The sequence below is a fragment of the Apis mellifera genome, linkage group LG4, assembly GCF_003254395.2.
Source record: "Apis mellifera strain DH4 linkage group LG4, Amel_HAv3.1, whole genome shotgun sequence".
NCBI lineage: Eukaryota > Metazoa > Arthropoda > Insecta > Hymenoptera > Apidae > Apis > Apis mellifera.
In genome coordinates, this window is record NC_037641.1 from 7,937,856 (window position 1) to 7,959,480 (window position 21,625).

Here is a 21,625-nt window from a genome sequence, read left to right on the forward strand (position 1 = left end):
GTAAAAGAAGAGTATAGAGATAGAGAGAACGGGCGATACGATGGAGTAGAATGGAAGAGATACAATGTACAAGAGAGAAAAAAAGGATACGAGATGTGAAAGAGAAAGAGAAAAAGATATAGAAGTGCAGCTATAGCATGGTATAGAAACGAGAAAGATAGCGATACGGCGAGTGTTCGAGCATAAGAGGGATAGATAGAAACGAGAGGTTAGGCGGCGCCTGGTATGTGGCGCCTTCACTGGCGTCGGGCCATCTTTTATTCTGCCATTACAAAGCGTCAACACGTATCTTATATAGGCAAGACATGGTTGGAGAGCTTCAGAAACGTTTCTCTAATGTCGTGTATGTGCGTGTGCTTTACACACGCCTCCGCGTAACACTTTATCTCTCTGTCTTTCTTACTCGAGCATGTGTCTCACGCGATACAGACAATAAACTGCACACGCGCATTGTCGTCGTTCCAGTGTGTACGCACGAGCGCCGAGACTCTTGACCAGTGAGAGGTTTCCGGAAGATGCTGATGGCAACAGTTACTAAACGCTTCTTCGGTGTGTTTTCGCTCGTTTAGACTCCATTTTTTTTTCCTCGATAAATTCGACCGGTTTTATACCGTGGCTATCCGTGTTATCGGACCGCGTTTGATTTTTTTTTCTCTTTTTCCCCCTCTCTTTCTCATCCGACCGTTTCTTTTTCTTGCGTTCAGTGATTTGCGTTCGTTTCGTTGCACCTCCTACTCGTGACTCCTTATCTCGCTGCCGCGGATGCATTTTTCTTGTGAGTCTTCGTTCTTTTGTTGCGCCGTCTTAGCTTCGAGATTACCGGGTTTCGGATCGTTTTAAGTTATTTGTTTCGTCGTAAACGCTTCTTCGGATAGTCGGTTTTTCTTCGGGAGATCTTTGTATCGTTCCTATAATTTTACGATACGGATATCAATGTCTTGATTTGTTTTTCTTTCTTTTTTTTTTTTTATTATTTTCGCTTTTGTAGATTTAACATTATTTCGCTTTTACATTTTATCATTCTTCTTCGAATCTTGCCTAAGTTTTATCGTATTAGCTTTCATTTATCTCTTCTTCTTCAAAATTGCATATAAAATGATCACCGATTTTAATAGCTTCTCGTGCGTATTTTCAAAGAATTTTTTTAAGCTTATTTTAATTTTCACATATTTGCTTTTTTGTCTTATTCAAACTAAAATTATTTATCCCGTTTGGAATGTGGTTTATTCTCACATCTGTTCCTGAATCTATCTTGAATTAACATCAATCTTCGTTATAACACGTTTAATTTGATTTTGGATCATACACCCGTTACTTCAATCTCAATTTTGTAATTTTGAACGAACGTTATAAGTCGATTTTCTACGTCAATCTCGACTTCTTTGAATTTAATACTCGAATAATTTTCGACAAATTCAATAAATATACAAATCTTATGGTGATGAATTTTAATTATAATTTTATTTATTCAAATACACATTCAAAATTTTACTTAATTTCGATTCAACTATATACGTAAGAGGTATATAGCTTTTTTTAAAATCTAGCGCAAATTAAATTTATCCCAACCCTCTGTTCATGGAACTACGTATGACGTACTGTTACAAATTATGTTCTGGCAACGTCTCGAAGCCATTTCTCTCATCCAAGATTAAATTTTATACATCGTGTACGTTTCATTATCTTTGTATAGGTGCATTGCGTGCACAGTTCTTCATGGAAATCCTCTTGCTTTTCTCTTTCATCCGATGTAACGCTTTTATGTAACGTCAAAATTTCTCTCGACCAAAAAATGACTTGGAAAAAAAAAATATATATATTAAATTTTTCGTAGGAATTTTTTTCAAAAGTATTATATATAATTCTTCCATAAATATAACTTTATTTATATTATATCTAATTTCATAATGTTGAACAAAATAAGAAAACAGTGACACACAAACTTCATAGGGCTAATATCGTGTATTTCATGAAAATGACCCATGTTACGTAACACCTACGCAAAAACCGTTTCCTCTTCCGCGTCTATTTCAATATTAATCGTACGAAGCGTTTCTCTCTCCGTGGTACACGATCAACATGGAAGGTAATGACGACCATTATCTTAGCTCGTGATACTAGAATCGAGAGTTTAATGGTAGCCCATGTGAAAGAAGCCTTTGTAGTTGTAATAAACGTTCATGAATCATCGAGAACCAATTAGTATCCGAATCAGTGCTGCGAATCAAGTCCCTTGCACGACTTCTATTTTTAGCAGCCATAAATAAGTACAATAATGTTCACCGATACACGGACCTAAGTGCAACAGATTTGTCCTAGATTTTCATTTAAAAATAAGAAATGAAAATATTCGAGATCGAATCGGTTGAATTCCCAAAACGAAATTTCCCAATTTCGTGTACGATCTTTCCACTGTCACATTTTCATTTCTTTCTGTATCATTTTTTCTTTTTTCTTTTTTTTTTTTTATACAAATCTTCAAATGAACGATCGGCGTCAATAAACGGCAGCTATCAATTTCACGAAATTGGCAGTCGCAACAAAGTGACCGTGGCGAAATTTCCACCTCGCGTCCAATTCGATCCGAGCATCACGCGACAAAAAGCACATCGAGCTCGAAGCGTGAAACGAGCGCGAGCTGCAACGATCCGGGCCGCTCCACCACCGTCACGAAATGGAAAAGCTAAAAGCGTCGCGTGAAAACGCGTTTCCCACCCAGGAAGCGTTCCATTGTGTATATACCGTATTCTGGTTTAATGTTTCGCCGCCGTTTAGGATCGATCGAAACAGCTGCGAAGGCGAAAAAGCGTTTGCGTCGATCGCGGGATGATCGCGTGGCCGCACAAGTGGTCGACCGACAGGTGACCTCGTCAACGAGTCGCCAGTTCGAGGACGAATATCTTAACCCTTTAACCAGCATCGTGCAATGTATCGATATTTTGTATTTTGCCTGGAATCAATATTTTTTTTTTTAGTTACAATTTTTAATCGAACTTATTCTAAATTTTAAAATTTTTCAACGCGGTGTCTGACTATTGCGAGATTATCTACTTAATAATTTTAATTCGTGCAAGAACGATGAAATACGTACAAATAATCGGAGTTTAGCAGAATATTTTAGTATTGTATTACGTTCAGATATACGTGTTAGCTGCATTACCAGAGCTACTCGTGTTTCTCATATTTATCATACTTTAACGATCGCGCACAAATGGAAAATAACTATTCAATACACGTTCCATAAATATTATATACAAAATACGCGAATATCACTGCTTGTAAAAAGGCGTAAAAAGCTTGTTAAAGGCGAGTATTTATATTTATTTATTTTAATAAAGTAAAAAATTTCCAATAATAATAAAGTATATCGTAAATTCAATCACAATTGAAAGTAATTTTGATTTTTTCAAGCTCGATCGGATGATCGTTAAAATTCTGTTATAAATAAAGATTAATAAGAATAACGAGTTATATATATTAATATAAAAATCAGTCACGAGTATTTAGATAATGCTACGTAAAATATTACACGATAATTTAATAATTAAAAAAAATATCCTTAATTCCTTTAAGAATTCTTAAGTGTACAAGCAATTCTGTGTACAAATGGAATTAATTCCATTCAGCCTGATACTGATAAATGCCTCTAGTAATCACGATTACGGGCGATAGAGTCTCAGGAATGCCCGAGCGTCCTGGAAAATAACGTTTATGCAAATTAAAAACGTCCCATGGTCGGAGGTCTTGGTCCCTTGAGGACTCGCCTCAAGGCTATCCAGGCCAGTTTCATATCTTACTCCGTTGTCATCTAGTTTCTCCTAGTTTCCGATTACGTATGATCACTATGAAAACGATTCTTGGTTTACCTGCTAACAGAGGCTGGCAGAGATTGATCGATTTACGAATGAATTGGAAATAAGAACGCAATTTTATCAACCAGTACACCAAGATTCTTGTCGTGCAACAGCTAGTTAAGGATCTTTTTTTTTTTTTTTTTATTTTTCTGTCTACTCTTGGTGATACATCGATCGTTAACAATGTGTCCATTAATTCTTTTTTTCTCTCGATTCTTTAGCAATGTTTTTAAATTAGATCAAGATCAATTTGTTTTTACTTTTCTTTGATCTTTGAAATTATGTAAAAATATATTTTTAAAGGAAAAAATAAAGTAAAATATATCAAAAAAAAATTAGCGATTATTGATAATGTTTTTAAAAAAATTTTCTAGAATTTTTATAAGAGTAGAATTTGATACAATCGAAAAATCAAGTTGTACGTTAATTAGCCAGTGAAATACTTTTATCGTAATTTTATCGCGAGAATAATAAATAGTTGCAAATTAATATCGTAGAGTGGTTACTACAATTCTAATTAAATGAATGTTTAACGACTTCTACTCGTTCACTCGTAATATCAATTCAAGCCAGAAACTATGGCTAGCAACTACGTTATATCTATATGTTATAGTGCAATTCGATCGTATCATTCCACCAGTTATGAATCATTCCTACACAGGAATCTCAATTACGATATTAACCTAAATATTATTTCTTAATTCTAATCTATGTCTCAATTAATATTCAATATATAGTTTTAATATATCGTGGATATATTTCAATTTCTATCGAATAATTGATCTTTAATGTTTTTTATAAATATATATTCTTTTTTTAAATTCTGTGAGCGCGATTAAATTTCGAGTAAATATTTAATTATTGTATATTTAATGATTATTAGGAGATTGTATAAATAGACGAATTGTTGCAATTTCTGCGAATTCGTCCTGTGATATTTCAATTAAATAAAACTGTTACCTAAGAGACTATTTTAAAATATACCGCTCAGAACAATTAATATGTCACGTTTCTAGATAATTTTGGAGGATGAACATCAGAGTAGTTGGCATAATAGTAAATTTATTTTTACCTTTAATACCAGTCTAATATTTCAATTTCTAATATTTAATTCATCGCACGATAGATTTTTCTTCGCATAATCACCTCTCACAATTATTCTACTTATTCTTGATTCAATCTAACCAAAAAAAAGAAAGATAAAAATTATAACTAAAAATTTCACGCGCAATTATATCATTATCGATGTAAAACAATTTTATTTCTAACTTAAAAAATCTTCTCGAATAAACTCTCATTTGTTGAATTTCTCAAAATCGTCGAATGTTTCTACTTTCCAGCCTCCGTGGTCGGCAACGAAAGAAAGACAAGATCTCGAAAAAGGGATTAACAGAGAACTGGTCTTAATTACACTTAGGCGACGGTTAATTTTAGAAAGGCGCGGGCCAAACAAACCGAGAATGGTGTTGCATGGCAGCGTGCCCCGGCTTGATTCGTCACTGGCTGCAACATAGGCGCCACTGGCCGCATGTACATCGGCTGTTATCGCGGGTAAACACCGGTTGGCTCTAAAACCCTCTCTCGACGTGGTTCCTATCGCTCGGTCTCGCCTCGCCTGTTCAATTAAATGCACCCACACGCGCGCCATATACGCGTAACGCGCTCGTACACACGGAAGAAATTCTCCTTGCAAGGTGACCGACTGATTTTCCTGGTAATATCGTGTGTCCGAAGAAACTGACCTCTTTCGTAAGAGCGAGAAGTTTATGCTTTACTTACATTTTTCAAATTGTTATGAATACATACGGTTGGTAGATGTTTGAGTTCGAATTTTTCTTCTTTTTTTTTCTTCTTCATCTTTATTCCTTCCGGTCTTTTGAATATTGAGATTAGAATTACGCGCTAGCTCCTTTGAAGACTTGAAGAAGCGTTTCAAATTTCCGAGATTTATTGCAATTTATCTTCTAATCCCCGATGTTTATTGTGGATTTATCTTGTAATTTCTCTCAGATTGAAATTGTTACATGTTAAATATTCGTCTGTATCTATAAAAATACAGAAAATTGTAATGTAAATCGAAGAATTATTTTTAAAAATAATTATTATTACAAAATTAATATTATATATATTAAATAACTTGACATCGAATTCGAAATAAAAAAAAATCTCGATTATCACTCGAATCGTACAATATTAAATCAGAGAAGAAATCCACTCATTTTATCATATCGAGTCACGAGCGATAGAATTCCAAGTTCCACGAATTTTTCACGATAATATATCAAAAAGCTCAACTCTGGACGCCATCTTATCGCGTCAAGTTTACAGTAAACGAATCTGAATTTCAACTAAAATTTCAACAGAACAGATACGCCAAATAGTCCAATTTCCAACGTCATTTTATCGTATTTAATTTAAATTGAAAAAAAAAAAAAAGAAAAGAAAATCTCGAGAAAAAACTCTCATTCCTAATATTGGAATGAAAAACTTGGCGTTAATAGAACACGGAATATCTGCACAGTTTTTGACACAGCCTGTATAGAAGCGCAGAGCCGGCAAACAGGCACGTAGATCGAAAGGCAAACAATCAGAAGTTTACCGTCGGTGGCCGGCTTTCTCGTGCGCTACGCGTGTCGTTAGGTATGCGACACGTATGGTATACCTACACCGAGGCGCACGGTCGTAGAAAGGCCGTTTGAAGGACAAGGGTCATGTCTGACGCCGATATACATATATAGGCGACACGGCCACTGCCTTTACTGCTTTACCTTTACTACCACGCGACCGACCACATGTGCATGCGCCTTTCTGCCTTCCGCCGCACTCTTGCTCCAGCTGCACTGCCATACGTCACGCTGGAATGGCCCTGCGAGATCTTTTCACGGATATTAAAGATAAAAAAGGAAAGAAAGAAAGTTTTACTCTTGATAATTGGAATTTAACGATCGGCTCGTTTCAGAGGAGAATTATTTTTCTTGCAAGTTTAAACCTTTAGGTGAGAGTGACATTTTTTTTGCAGTTTGATAAGTATTTGTACAATGATTAAAGCGAAAAAGTTTGCAAGAATTTGAAAATCTTCGAATTATTACTTCTTATTTGATATTTCGAATTCTGTCGTGTGATTCGTATTTTATTTTAAGTTCTCGTCATCGTTTTGAAACTAAAATTTCTCTCGCCAATATAGATAATCGTAAATAATCGTTTCAAATTTACCGCCTTTAAGATCTCTCGTGCTAGAGACACTAGGGATATTTTCTAGGAATATTAAAAACACCATTTCTAGGATTATTATATATACGAGGAGAATAACTTTCTTAATTTCCTCCAATCACGAGTCTCGATCCATCTCGCTGGTGAATCTTGGGAACAAAAGGAAACGGACCGAGGAAAGTTAAAATCCTAACCTCAAACGGTCGACTCGAGGAGAGAATTTCGAGCGGAAAGAGATGCCTCTCGTGTATGTTTACGATATCGCGTTATCGCTTGAAACAACACACCACCACTATTAATAACAATTATATATCAGCAGGCCAGTAATGCTATTTTCTTTCGCATTCTCGCGATTCTTTCGTTCCTGATAGCGGCGCGTGCGCCGACTACGCACCGCGATCGCACGCACCGTGTGCATCGTGCGTGCGTACACGCGCCTTCTCTATCGCGGGTGCACCTACATACGTAACGTGGTTAGCCGGCTTGGCCGTGCCAAGGTTGGGAACCTTATCTAAGAGCTCAGGGTGTTTGACCCAACTGGGAAAACACATTGGCACTCGACGCGTTGCGCACACTTCTCGTCACATGGTTTCACGCTCGATTCTCGCACCGAGTCTCATTCACGATCGACCAGGGAATTACAAGAAAGTACGAAATACGTCTCTCCTCCTTCTTTCCTCTCTCTCTTCGTCGTTGTTGTATTCGTAACGAACGTGTCGAGGACAGAGAGGATAGGATGGAAGCAGAATTTAAAACGAGGATTTGAAATAAGGGAGTAAAAGCGAATTCTTAACGTGTATATCTTTTTGTTGCTTGAAAATAAACGGAGAAGGAAAAAAAGAGGATTTTGTGAAAAATTGATCGATAATCGTTAAGAAAAAAAAAAAAGAGATATCTTGAAAATGATGAAATGTGTGGTTACATATCGTAGATATAAAATTGTATGCAATATGAGAACTTTTAAGTATTCTCTTTCTTGGGAGAAGGAACAATCCAGGTCTGATCCAGGTATTATCTACTTAATTCTCTAAATCGGGATTAATTGTATTTAGAAGAACATTTTATTACTAATTTTATTTCAATAATTTAAAAACTTATTAATGATTATTTTGACTTGATTTGAGTATTTTTTGATAACAGTAGATTATTTTATATTTTAAATTTTGATATAAATTTGATATAAACGAATATCGGTTGAAATGAAAACAAATTAAAGATTGTAATTAAAATTTTTATCTCGACGTCTGATTAGTTTTGATATTTTCTACTTGCATTATCATTCCCAAGTATAGAATATTCCTTAAATATATTCCTTATTATATTCCTTTCATAAATGCCAATCAAGAAGAATATATTTAACTAAATCGCACTAAATCTAGTATCGATATTATTCATTAATTAATAAAAAAATTATCAATATCTCGAGTCAAATTTAACTTTGTTTGAAAAATAATCATCGAAAAAATATACAAAATATGATAATACATTTTTTTTTTAATTAAAAATAAAAGAAAATCTTAAACTTTATGAAATTAAAGAATCGAAGAAATTTATTAAAGAGAAATAATTTGTTTCTTCAAGTATTAAATCTAGAGTATTTCGAACGATAGCAAATCTAAAAGATAGAATCATTGCAATAGATTAGGAAGTATGGCATCTTTTAATACGGATTTATCGTCAAGGCTGTTCCTGTAGGTCGTGAGAATTTCGAAATATTCCACGATAAACTCAATGATGCACGCTATCTCAGACGACAGCGATTAGCTTTATCAGGTGAAAACATCATCTGTAAATCTGTGATTTCATCAGAAGGACGATGTGGATACGCCGATCGATACAAACAGATAATTATTAATCGCAGAAAACTCGAGATCCAAGAATCAAAGAACCTCCCAGTTTTGATTGGTTTCACCAGACAATTTTATACGCGATATATCGATTGAAACATATGTTTAAAGTTTTCTCGTATATTTCGTAATTGCAGATAATGACGAACTTTTTATATGAACTGTTTTACTTTTGCTTCTTTTTGCAACGACGAACCGATTAAATAATGATTATTGAAATCATCAATATTATATTAACCTACCAAAATGCATCTCTTTCAATTTTTTTTGGGAAGGAAAAAATTTTGTTTCCTAGACATCGTTATGTTAATTTATTAACAAGATTAAAAAAATTTCGTCATTGTGAATTTTTATCCTAAAAAAAGAAAACAAAAATTCTTTTCAGTATTCTATATTCACGATGTTTATACTCTCTTGTATCAAACAGATACACATATCAAAAATTCGAGAGATCATAATTAAAACGTTGTTTTCGATTGCCTGACAATCGTTGATATAAAGTGTTGGAAGATCGCCCAATTTTAGTCAACGAATTTTCCGCTAGTAAAGGAAAGAAAGATCTCCCCCCTCGTCCACAATCGCGACTTCTGGCAAGGATTTCCTCGCGGAACCCAAACTAATTTCGGCCCCGCCACGTGCTTCCTTCTTTGCTCCCTTCCTCCCCCTTTCCCTTCGCCGGAGAATTTATTAGCAGTCGTTATTTACCCCCTACGAATCTTCCGCTCGTATACAAATGATTTATGGCACGGTCGTTTCTGCGAATTCTCGCGCGATACGTGCTTTTTATACCGTTTCAATTTATCCCCTCGGCGACGACACCCTCGGAATCGGAAGACTCCGGGAGGAGTCGAGAAGTGGCTCGGCTATCGAAAATGGCCGGGCGTGGATCACATGCTCTTAATTGCGTTAAAAGCCATCCATCATCCCTGCGTTTTCCCCTTTTCTTCGTTTCGCGAACAAGATTTATAGAAGTGGCCTCCGCACGCAGCTTCTTCGGATATCGACGCCTTTCTGCAATAATGGAAAATTATAAATGGACGAATTAAAGGTTTTAAAATTATTGTATTGGAAGTTTTCACGGAGAAAGAAATTTTCTATGGAATTAAATCGCAATTAAAAATAATCGTACATATTCCGAAAAATACTTTGCAATCCTCGAGTGAGAATTTCAACTCGGTTATGAATGCAGATCTTTAAAGTTATATCGCAATAATATCTCGAGGCACATTGTTTTTTTTCCCCCCTTATTGACGTTTTCGCACACTTCGATGCGTGAATAATTGGTATGCTATTGTAGAAGAGATTCTCGGGGATCCGCGAACGATTTCCTGAACCGTTAGAAAAAATTTTCTGCACCCATACTGGAAAGGTCTCGGATCGCTCGATGGTCGATTGATTATGAATCGCGCGTTGCGAATCGTCTGGCAAATGGCATCGCGAAAGGAGGCTAGTGTATTTAGTACTTCGTGAGGCCATGAAACCGTAATGTCATGAATTTTTTTTTCTGCTAATTCTGTTCAATTATTGAATAAATTACTATTTATGATTCGTTTCCAAGTAATATTTATGAGATTACGATTAATTGGTTTCATTTATTCCATCAGAATTTTGTAAATTAAGATGAATTTGGGTAAAGTTATCGATAATAAGACAAGCGAATGCTTGATATGATACGTACGAGTAAAAATTTCACTAGATTTATCAAAAATCTTCATTATTATTTTTCAGGGGAGAAATATATTCACAAAAGAAATATTGTTATTAAATTCAGAAACACGGTTAAGTCGAACACGGTTGACGAGTGATGAGTCGCCATTTAGTCGAAGGAGGAGGACGGTCCTTCGAATAAAATTGCTAGACGTATAATCTGGTTGGAAGACATGAAATAATACAGGACGGGTACACAAACGAGGACAGTTAACTGCAAGCTGCAGCGAATTCCACAATTGCTCTTTTATCGTGATCTTCAGAGTACCGGGCAGAATTACTTTATTACAGGGCTCAATTTGCTTTCAATTTTCCAGAGTTGCTCGCATGAGATGTATGCGAATGCTCGAGTACGTAATCCTTTGCTCGAGCTCATTAAACCGTAATTTTGTTAGGCGAACGTTTTGTTGACAACCACACGCGAATTATAAAAAAAAAAAGAAAAAAATTGAGAAAGAAGTAACAATTTATTATTTATTTATTTTAATAATATAAAGATATTTATAAGAATCATAAATGATATTTATTCAATGATGATGTTATATTTTAATATATTGGATTATCTTGAATTTTCTAATTTAATTCAATAGGAATTTTTAATATTTTCATAGCATTATCTTTTTATTGAATTATTATAAAAAGATAATATTAAAATTTAACATTGAAAAATATAGAAGTACACGTTTTATTATATAATAAAAATAAGTTAAATTAACTTCATCAAAATTTGCATTGAATATCAAATACGATTTAACATACAATTACCAAAGTTTGAAAAAATTCGTTTCAAAAGAGTTAAAGCATACATAAAACATAAAAATATTTAGCTACGTGATAGAAAGTTGCAATGTCAGTATGCTCTTTGCAAGATGTCAGTGTGATTAAATGTCCATTCATCACACTAGAAGGATATAACTTTATTGCAAACACGATGAGGGAATTTGAAGAGGTTATGGTAGTTTATTTCAATTAACCATGTATCAGATCAACACGTAGCATAAACCATATAATTTTTTTAAAATTCATAAACTATTGTTTATGATTAATATTTGCTGAAAATTTGAAAATATCGATTAAATTTATTACTTAGTAAGAATACTTTTTTTTCTAGTCGTCTTTTATTTCTACCGAGGTTCATATCGTCGGTGATCGATAAAGCTAGTCTGAACATGCGAAGCTCAATAATGGTAAGCAATGTTGAATGGTCGTTGAATTATTTATATATAATTATAAAATGAACAAACGGCATTTATTAATATCGTGATATAACGGTATTTATTAGATTATTGTAAATGAAATAATTGAATTTTTAATAAAACATTTAATTTTCATAATTAAAATACAATTTATCTCTTATTTAGAAATTATTTTTTATTAAAAAAGTTTTATTAAAAAAAAATGTAATATTTGCAAGGTAACAAAATTTTTACTTTTTTTAAATATATTTATAACAATACGAACGTAAACATTTAATCATAAACAATTTTTATTGCGATTTCATTAAATTTAAACACGTTTAAGAAAAGCATGAATTCTATTTTGATCTATTACACGCTTTGATAAACAATCTGCCATTTTATAGTAAAACAATCGACAAAACGCCAATCATGTTATATTTGGTTAGCTTTGACCTATAAATTGATGTAAAATAAATGCTATTTAGCGATATACATTTGGCTAGTGGATGATTGAAAGATTTTATACATTTAAAATCGAATATCTTATTCGTGAAAATCTATAATTGTCAATAATCGATAAATCTAATCGTATTGTAGAAGAAAAAAATTAAAAAAAAAAAAGAAGAAAAAAATTAAAAAAAAAAAAACAATTTGATAACAACTTGATATTGAAGAATGTAATAGGCAAGTAACGAGTTTTTAATTATTGTAATTTTTCCAATGATCAATATTTCTAAATGTTGTAGAATAATAATAAGCAAGGATATAATAATTCTAAGATATAATAAATTATTAGTATTTAATTTTATTATAATTTCGATATTACAAAAATGTTTCAAATTATTTTTTTTTATAAAAATGTAGTTTCATAAAATTAAATAAAAACTCAGATAACTTTTTAAAGAATTTTTTTTTTAAATTAAATGTTTTTATTAAAATAATTGAGAGTTTAGGAGAAATTAATCATTAAATAGAATTATATATTGATATTCGATATTATTATTATTATTTATCATAATACACTTACTTAATATATCTTACCATATATTATAAAACAATTTTATAATTTATAATTAGCATAATAAGTACAATTGATCTATTCAGACATCAGAATCTTTGGCCTCTGCGAATAAATTTGTGTGATTTCTATATCATCCATGTCAGCATACAATTTCAAAATAGGATATTATATTAAAATTTTATGGATAATAAAATTTTTTAAACAATAACTCATCTATTTAATTAAACAGAGATCTTTGCCATCTTTATTCGTTACTTTAGTTTTATTTAAAAGCATTTAACCTATAAATTTTGATCGAACATTTATTTTAAAAGAATAAAAAATTTTTGCTGATATCGAGTTATATTCAAAAAAAGAAGAAGAAAGAAATCAAACCTCTCAAATAATGAATAACATTATTGAATAATATTCGATGAGAATGATCGTGTATATTTGGCGGCACGTGCGTCCATTTGCAATCGAAACGCCATGATTGAATGGGGCGAGCCACGAGTTTGTCGAAAACGGCTAAAAGCTGGTTATAGATAATCATAGATAGACACGAAAATTCGTGGTTCGTCACGACAACGACGACGACGACGACGACGACGACGACGACGACAACGACGGCGACGGCGGCGGCGACCGACGCGACAAGCGTCCTTGCTCCAACCACTCGCGCTACTACCGATGACGTAATCGTCGCGATACCCCGCAATCTTGGCGCCGCGGTAAACTCGTAATATCTATTTTTATCTGGTAGAAACAGGGGCCCCGCTCTGTCTCTTTCCCCTTGCGCACAGCCACGCTAGAACGTACTCTTCGACACACCCGTGTTTCACAGCTCTCTTCTTCCTGACTCTTAACCTCTAAATTCAGCCTCCGCGCGAAATGACCAGTTTCTCGAACTCGACATGGTCTACCATCTTTCGTTATCTTTCTTCATTTTTAAAATTCATTTTATTTTCTTTTTATCGTCTTGTATAAATTCTTATTTTATTAAACATTGATTCAAATTTCCCGAAATGATGAAAAATTGCTAAATTCAATTGAAATTGTACAGTAACAATTATATGAAATATTACCTACTGCTGAGAAGTTAGCGATAAGTTGAAGTTCGCGAATCCGTTGAAAGATGGCGTAAACACGTTTTGATCGGGAACAGGTTAGGGTAGGTTCGGACGCCAATGTCGTGGCGACACGTTAATTATAGCAAAAAGTTACGATCGATTTATTGGTCAAGTCGTTTATCCTCCGTCTGTGTTTTGCATATTTAAAAGCGTTTTCGATGTTCCTTTTTAAGACTGTCTGATAAAACGGCGCCAATCAAGTCCACCTGTAATACGTTTTATCTGCCCCAGAATACTCTATATCACATGAATGTTGACCAGTGTTATTAATCATCGGTTAAAACGAAGAAAAGATATTAGTTGAATAATTTATGATTTAGTAAATTTTTATATTGGCTAAATCGAATATTAGCACCCGATATGTTCTTTGCAATAATTTTTATTTCTTGTATGAATAAAAAATAAATTAGTATTTTCGTTAAGAAAGATATCATGAAATTATTTTTCATTTTATTGCAACGAATTAATTAGTTTTTTTTTTCTTATACTTTGTTTCTATTGTAGTATTTTAAAATCAAAAAAATCTACTTTTTATCCGAAAAAATATTATTTTTGTATCTTTTTTAAAATTATAGTATTGCTTATTGCTTTGTTGGAAAATTTTATCATTTTGACAAATTGAAAATATTATCGTTCGTTATATCCTATTCCGTAAATATGTGTAACTTTTCATTTTCTGCGTCGTAGCAGATTCTTTTTCCTTTCTCCGTCTACTCTCTTGTCTACTCTCGAATCTGGCGCCGTCGTCTTCCCCACGACGGTTGGCGAGACGCGTGGGACTTTCCGGCGACAAGTCCTTTATGATACCGCTTGTACGCCCGCAGCCTCTCACCGAGTGAACACTTTTACTGAGAAAGAAAGACTCCTCGTTAATGACAGATCTCATCTTGTTTCGAGGCATGTCTGTATCGCGTTTCATGGAAGTTCTTCATAAAAACGACAGATTAAATTCTTTGATGCCCACGCTATCGAGAACTTTCAATTAACAAACTTATAGTCGTTGAATTTAAGTTCTTTCTTTTTATAAAAAGGAATTAAAATAAAATAATCGTTATTAAAATTATATGCTATGCTATATTTATGCTATGTATATACTATATTATGCAAATGCATTTGATTTGCTATATTATAAAAGAAGTTTACAATCATACAATTTCTAACATTTTATTCTTAATAAATCCTAAAAAAGATAAAATTAAGAAGGTGGTGTATTTTTGTTACTTGTATTTCATATATTTATTAAGAAGATTTATTAAGAATTATGATATCAATAACAATTGTAATTTAAAATAATATTTATGTATTGCAGGTGAAACAGGACAAAAAGAATGGTGTACATTAGCATATTGGGAATTGGGTGGTAGAGTAGGTCGTCTATATCCTGTAGAACCTTCAACAGTAAATGTTTTTGATTCCCTCCATGATGGTGATGGGCTTTGCTTAGCAACACTGGCTGAAAATCATATTGCACCACCTGCAGTCCAAAGAACAAGAAGCAAAATTGGTCTTGGTAAGATTTCTTTTCATGTAGTAGAAACATATATATTTTAGTATATTTTAGTAAAAGTATGAAATAATTTAATGACATTTATTTACATACATTATCAATAAAATTAATGAACATAAAATTATCAAAGAAAAAATATTATTGAAGATAAAAAATGTCAATTACTTATTTGTAGGTTTAATGCTTAGTCAAGAAGCAGATGGTGTGTGGGCGTATAACAGATCTGAGAGCCCAATCTTTGTGAATTCACCTACTCTGGATGATCCAGAGTCTAGAACACTACTTGTCTATCGTGTGCCTCCAGGCTTTTGTCTGAATATCTTTGATCGTACCAAAATTCTACAGCTTCCATATGGTAATGGTACCACAAGAACAAGCAATCAGGCTTCAGGCTTTGCCTCTGGTCCTGTTGATATCAACTCCGTCCGTATCAGCTTCGCCAAAGGCTGGGGACCTAAGTACTCAAGACAGGAAGTCACCTCTTGTCCATGTTGGCTCGAAGTACTCCTAGCACCATGCAGGTGATCCCTACAACTTATTATGAAGGTACACAGTCTCGTCCGTTTGCGCCTCTTCTTCCTCCTCGTCGTCCTCCAAGAGGACCGATCTGTGAAACTGACGCAGCAGCGACGAAGCTCCGTCCTAAAGGCTGCCAACGGATACTCATACGACGTGGATCGCCGCCAGCAGTCTTACCAAAGTATGCCGCCATACATCCAGGAACAGCGTCGTTTTATTAACAGAAAAACGAGAATCATTTGACAAAAACGTTTTATATTCTTGTGCCTATGAACGGAAGACACACAGTTTATACGTGGTACTCGATTTTCATTTACCCTAAAACTTGACTACATTATATCACATATTCTTTTTGATTGGTCAATAATATTGTTGTACTTTCTTGATAATGTTAAATGAGATTTCATAAAAAGTGAAGCGGTAATTTCCGCTAGGTCTAGTCAGTGGTATTTAATGTTTTTAAGCTTGATGTTAATGTGTCTTGCATTAAGAATATTATAATATAAACAACATTAACTGAAATCATGGAAAGTGCAAGAGTAAAATTGATCAATAATGTTGCTCTTTTTTTATGGTATTGATCATAAGTTTAATGTCTGTACTGTCTGGCCATGTCCTCGTTTATGATTAATCATTGTACTGCAAGGAAGCAGAAACTTGGGCTTCCGGTAAGGTCTAGTCAATGGTGTTTGAGAATATGGAAAACTCGTTGGTTACATGGATTAAAAATCCATTTAAATTATCAAGAAACGAGAACACTGCCAACAGAATCAAAGGAAGTACTTAGTGTTTTATGTTACCTTTAAAAAGACTTTTACTTTAATGATTAAAATAAAAAATAATTTGTAATATAAATTTCCTGCTTTTACATTGAATTTAATCAAATACGAGGAAAGATTTGTTAGTTGAAAGATATAAAAAAATTTGCTCGATTTAGAAATATCTTCGTCAATTTATTACTTATCCAATTAATTATTTTCTGTCAATAATTCTGTCAATAATTCTGTCAAAGATTTTTATTAATCGATGCTGCAATGAGAAACTTACAAAACTTTTCTCAAGTTCTTTAATTTTCTATGCTGTAAGTCGGTATTTCAACTTTTATTGAATTATAATAATTTTATAATGACTTTTCATGGACATTCAAATGTCGTGTACCACAATTACTGTAGATGTCTCCGATCGCCGTTCGGTGCTGTACATACGTATATGTACATACACTGTGCCTTCCCAGCTTCCTTTGTGGTGCAATGCACAAGTGATAGAACGAATGCATGTGTGCGTGTATCTAAGAAAAGTGAGAGAAAATGAGAGAATTCTGCGTGCCAGCTACGTTTCGCACCAAAATGCCCGAGAGCTTCGTACTACAGTAATACGATACTGTGATAAAAGTTCGAACCAGGTCTCTTTTTCCTTCCTTTTTTTCGAACGCGTTTATGAAGCACCGACGATAAAAGAAAAGCAATCAATTTGTTAAAAATGTGTATAATGTATGCAAAGAGACAAACACATGCTTAATAAACAATAGTCCATAGACTTGAATCTAGAAGAAATGTTGAATTTATATAAAAGTACTGTTTTCTCGGTTAATTTTGTACAGTTTTGAAAGATATGACGAAATTAGTGTAAGTGAGTTTTACAAATTTTATCGCGAAAGTCTTCATTAAGATCTGCCTCCAAATCCAAATACGTATATCAGCGTGAAAGAAAGGAACAACACATGCAGGTTAGCGGTTTGCGCATAGCAAAAGTAAAAAATGTGACTGTGAGAGAAAGAAATGCATGTACAGTTCGGAACGATGATGTTATTATACGTGCATACAATGTAACATGTACCACCAGTCATACGTATTCATCCATACGCATACGCAATACAAGCATCTATAAAACACAATTGACTGATCGAATAGTTTTTTTTTTTTCGAGCTATTAGTTATTTTTTTTTTTTTTTTTTTTTTGTACAACCGCTTTTATCGATATAAAAGCGGAAACATGGATTGTAATCTATTGCGATACGATTCATGTGACACGCCGAACGATATATTGTGATGCGTATATTGTCGCTTAAATGTTATATATTAATGTGTATACATATGTATACAAAAATGTTTATAGGTAGCTAGTTATATCTATTGCAATGAATAGTGATTCTTAGATCTATATATGAAGTTAGAAAGTTGGCACTCTTAGAATTACATGATATCTATAACATCGTTTTACGAAGTATCGTTGAACAAACAATGTTAACCTCGAAAATACTTTTGAAACGATTGTAATTATGGAAATGTATTCTTGGAACGCTTTATATATAATCATAACATATATTGATCTAAGAATCACTGATAAAAAGAATTTTTTGTCGAAAAGTCGTCTATTTCGGACAGCTACGTTGCTTTTTATAGTTTTTTTTTTCTAACTTGCTGTTATAGTCGAGGTTGGCTCATCGCTGGAATTGAACCAAACGCGTGTGGTCAGTCTGAAAACGATTTTTCGAAATGATCTTCGTAAACGCGGAGCGCAACACGACGATCCATGTAATTTGTATAAATATTTTATTTCCTTTCGTAAAAATTCGATTAAAAATAAGTTTACTTATTTTTGAATTATATAATCTCCATTTTTGCAAATCAGAAAACAGGTATTCTACGTATAATTCGTGAAATTTTTTTTTTTTTTTTGTTATAACAGGCGAAGACAAAAAATTTGGTTGTGTCTGTTCATAATTATTACCGAGACATAGTTTCCATAAACATTATGCCAGAAAGGATGTATAGCTAACGGTGTACTTAACGATATTTTGTAATTAAACGTATGCAAATTTAAACTTTGCTAGACCCAGTCGTAATCATAGTCTTGTTAAAATTAATTGACAATTGTTAAAAAGAAAAAAACATTTCGACGGACGAAATATTTATTCGTACTCTTCTCAGAACAAATAAAATGATTAGTTTATATATAAAAAAAGAAAAAAGTAGAATCCTTTGACACCTATATCTCGATTTAATGAAAAATCGATTGTTCTTCAAAAATAATCTCATTTCACATCATTCATTTTTCACTTGTTGTTAATAAATATTTTGTATAAAAATTGTTTATTATATACTGTATAAAATAACATCTTGAATAAGACAATCGTTTAAACGTATTTTCTTGGATAAATTAATTTAGCAACATGAACGATGTTAAGTATTTTTAAATATACTGAGCATATTTAAAAATTATACCTCTTTAAAACAAATAAAATTTGAAATATTTTGTATAGTTATGATCCATTACAGTGGTAAAACAGTTTCAAAGTGAGAGTTTACAAGAAATTTTTCTTTTCTTATTATATCTTTTCGTTTTATTATATTATCTTCATTCTGTTCTGTTCTATTTTATATTTAATATCTCTTTCGTATTCCTTTTCGCGAAATCAGCTGATCATATATTTACATAACAAAATATAATGAGGTTAGTGTTAGTGTTATGAAAATTATGTTTGGTCATCTATCATCGGTAGATTCAACGAGTGGCATTCAACTAATTTCGTAAGTATTATTGAAATTTTGAAGACATATACATTATATTATTTATTTATTTTTTTGGTTTAATATATAAATTTTATTATTTTTTTGGAATTAATTTTTATATCAATTGTGTATCACATTAATATTAAAATTTTATTTTACCAAATCAATTATTGAATTATATCAAATTGGTGCCAAAAGTTTCCAGCCAAATTATAAATCTATTTTAAAAAAAGTAATAATAAAAAAAATTTCTTTTATGAAAAATTTGATAATACAAGTTTTATAAATCATTTTATTAAGTTACATTATTGTGTTTATTATTTTATTTTTTCAAAAATTCATTATTTCATTAATGTTCAATAATATTACACTGTAATTGGAAACTTCTAGCAACATTATATATTGTGGTTTATATACTTTCATGAATATTGAAATGTGATTCATATATTATATTAAAAATTCATATACATCAATTGGAATTCAAATTTCAAATTTCAAATTTTTAAACTTGATAATATTTTTGATTTTTATTTTTATTAAAATTTTTGTTTTAATTAAATTTCTTTTGCAAATTATATATTTTGTGTCCTTTAAAAGTTTTTTTCTATCATAAATAATAAAGTTTTAAAAATTTTTTAAATAATGAGATTTTCCATTGTTTAATAATTTTAATTTATTAAATTCAAGTTCTACGTAAAATGTACTTATGAAGTTCCTCGTAGCTTTGTAATCTACGTAAAGCAATATATGAATTTAATGAAACATTAATAAATATTTAATTAACAAATAAGATAATGTATTTTGATGTGAAGTATAAAATTTTAAAATTAACTGCCATGCTACTCGTATTTGACCAGTTTATTTCATGTTTGAAAAAAATCGAAATATTAGAAAGAAATTTTTAATATTTCAATTATATAATAGTAACTATTAAAATATTAATAAATTGATTTGTATAATGCTATATAGTGATAGATTGAAAATAAAAATAAAGGAATACTTTATAAGTAGTTGCAGGTACAATTATACAAATATGTAAGTAATTTTATGTAATTTTTCTTAAAGGCAGACATGCATAGTGGGCCAAAAATCATGATGCAGTGAACAAATGGGATAAATTCAAAGAAAGAAAAAGATAAAAAAAGAAAAAAAAAGAAAAAATATAATTCAAAAATTGAATTTTAGAGATACATTATACATTTGATTAATAATAAAAAAATAAGAAAATTATCCTGTTTTTCATTGTACCAGGATTTCAAAATAAATATTCAATCCTGTATTCAAAAGATGGAAGTTCTTCATTTATCCGCAGGAATTATCTGTGAAATATAGTGCCTTTCTAGCCACTTACAGTTAGAGCGAAAAATTATTAATAATGTAACACGCATAGTGCGACGATTAATAATTATTAAAAGCACTTTGCGTCTTTTCAATGATATTGTAAAATCTAAAAATAAATATTGAATATTGCTATTTACTCTTTGCTTTAGCGAATAATTTTCATGCAAGGCAAAGTACTATTCTTTGTCTTCCTGCTTATAATTAAAAAAATTACAAAAACGCTGAAGATCAAACAAAGTGTTCGAAAAAGGAATCATATTAGATTTTATGCAACCATTTGATAGAAGTTCTGTCAAAATTTAAAAATCTTTGATAACATATTTAGAAAATTTAAAAAATACAAATTTTACATTACACAGTTCGAAATGATTAAGAAATTGACGAATAATAATTTTTAATACAATTATATAAACAATTTTTTTTACATTTTTAATAACTGAAAAATTAATAGTATTTACATCATTTGAATAGAATACATTTTTTGCTACAATGTAATTTTTTGATCGTTTCGAGCAATATATAGCAATTAGTACTGCAATTAACAATACATATTAACAATACAAATTTAAATGAGCTTTGTGCTCTTTTCTTTTCTTAAAATAAACTCGATCATACAATAATTCTAGTGCCTTACACGAGAAGTCTTTTATTTCGAAAGAAATAGCTGCAACAAATAAAGTCTTTTTTGTAATTAAAGTCACTATCACAATAATAATGCAAAATTTTTTTTCAATAAATTTCAGAACTTAAAAAATTTACTTAAAATTAGCAATACAATAGCGTCTTTCTAGTCAATATATAATAATTTCGGAAATCCCTA

The 21,625-nt window shown here is 31.8% G+C and overlaps 1 protein-coding gene and 2 long non-coding RNA genes across 3 annotated transcripts in view; 1 reads left to right on the forward strand and 2 right to left on the reverse strand.

Moving 5' to 3' along the window:
* LOC413371 (mothers against decapentaplegic homolog 6) overlaps nucleotides 1-19,097 on the forward strand; it is a 68,914-nt gene extending 49,817 nt beyond the window's left edge. The window contains exons 5-6 of the mRNA XM_396816.6: nucleotides 15,236-15,436; nucleotides 15,609-19,097. Of these exons, the coding sequence (XP_396816.5) occupies nucleotides 15,236-15,436; nucleotides 15,609-15,958 (551 nt within the window). The 3' untranslated portion in view covers nucleotides 15,959-19,097. The remainder of the gene's footprint in view (nucleotides 1-15,235; nucleotides 15,437-15,608) is intronic.
* Nucleotides 4,679-8,153, reverse strand: LOC113218741. Its single transcript, XR_003304587.1, has 2 exons — nucleotides 7,259-8,153; nucleotides 4,679-5,899 (listed from the first exon to the last, which is right to left on the reverse strand). It is a non-coding gene; the product is annotated as an uncharacterized LOC113218741 (long non-coding RNA).
* On the reverse strand, nucleotides 8,589-15,129 carry LOC102656089. The gene is made up of 3 exons (XR_003304586.1): nucleotides 13,193-15,129; nucleotides 12,838-13,098; nucleotides 8,589-9,922 (listed from the first exon to the last, which is right to left on the reverse strand). It is a non-coding gene; the product is annotated as an uncharacterized LOC102656089 (long non-coding RNA).
* Nucleotides 19,098-21,625: the final 2,528 nt, after the last annotated feature.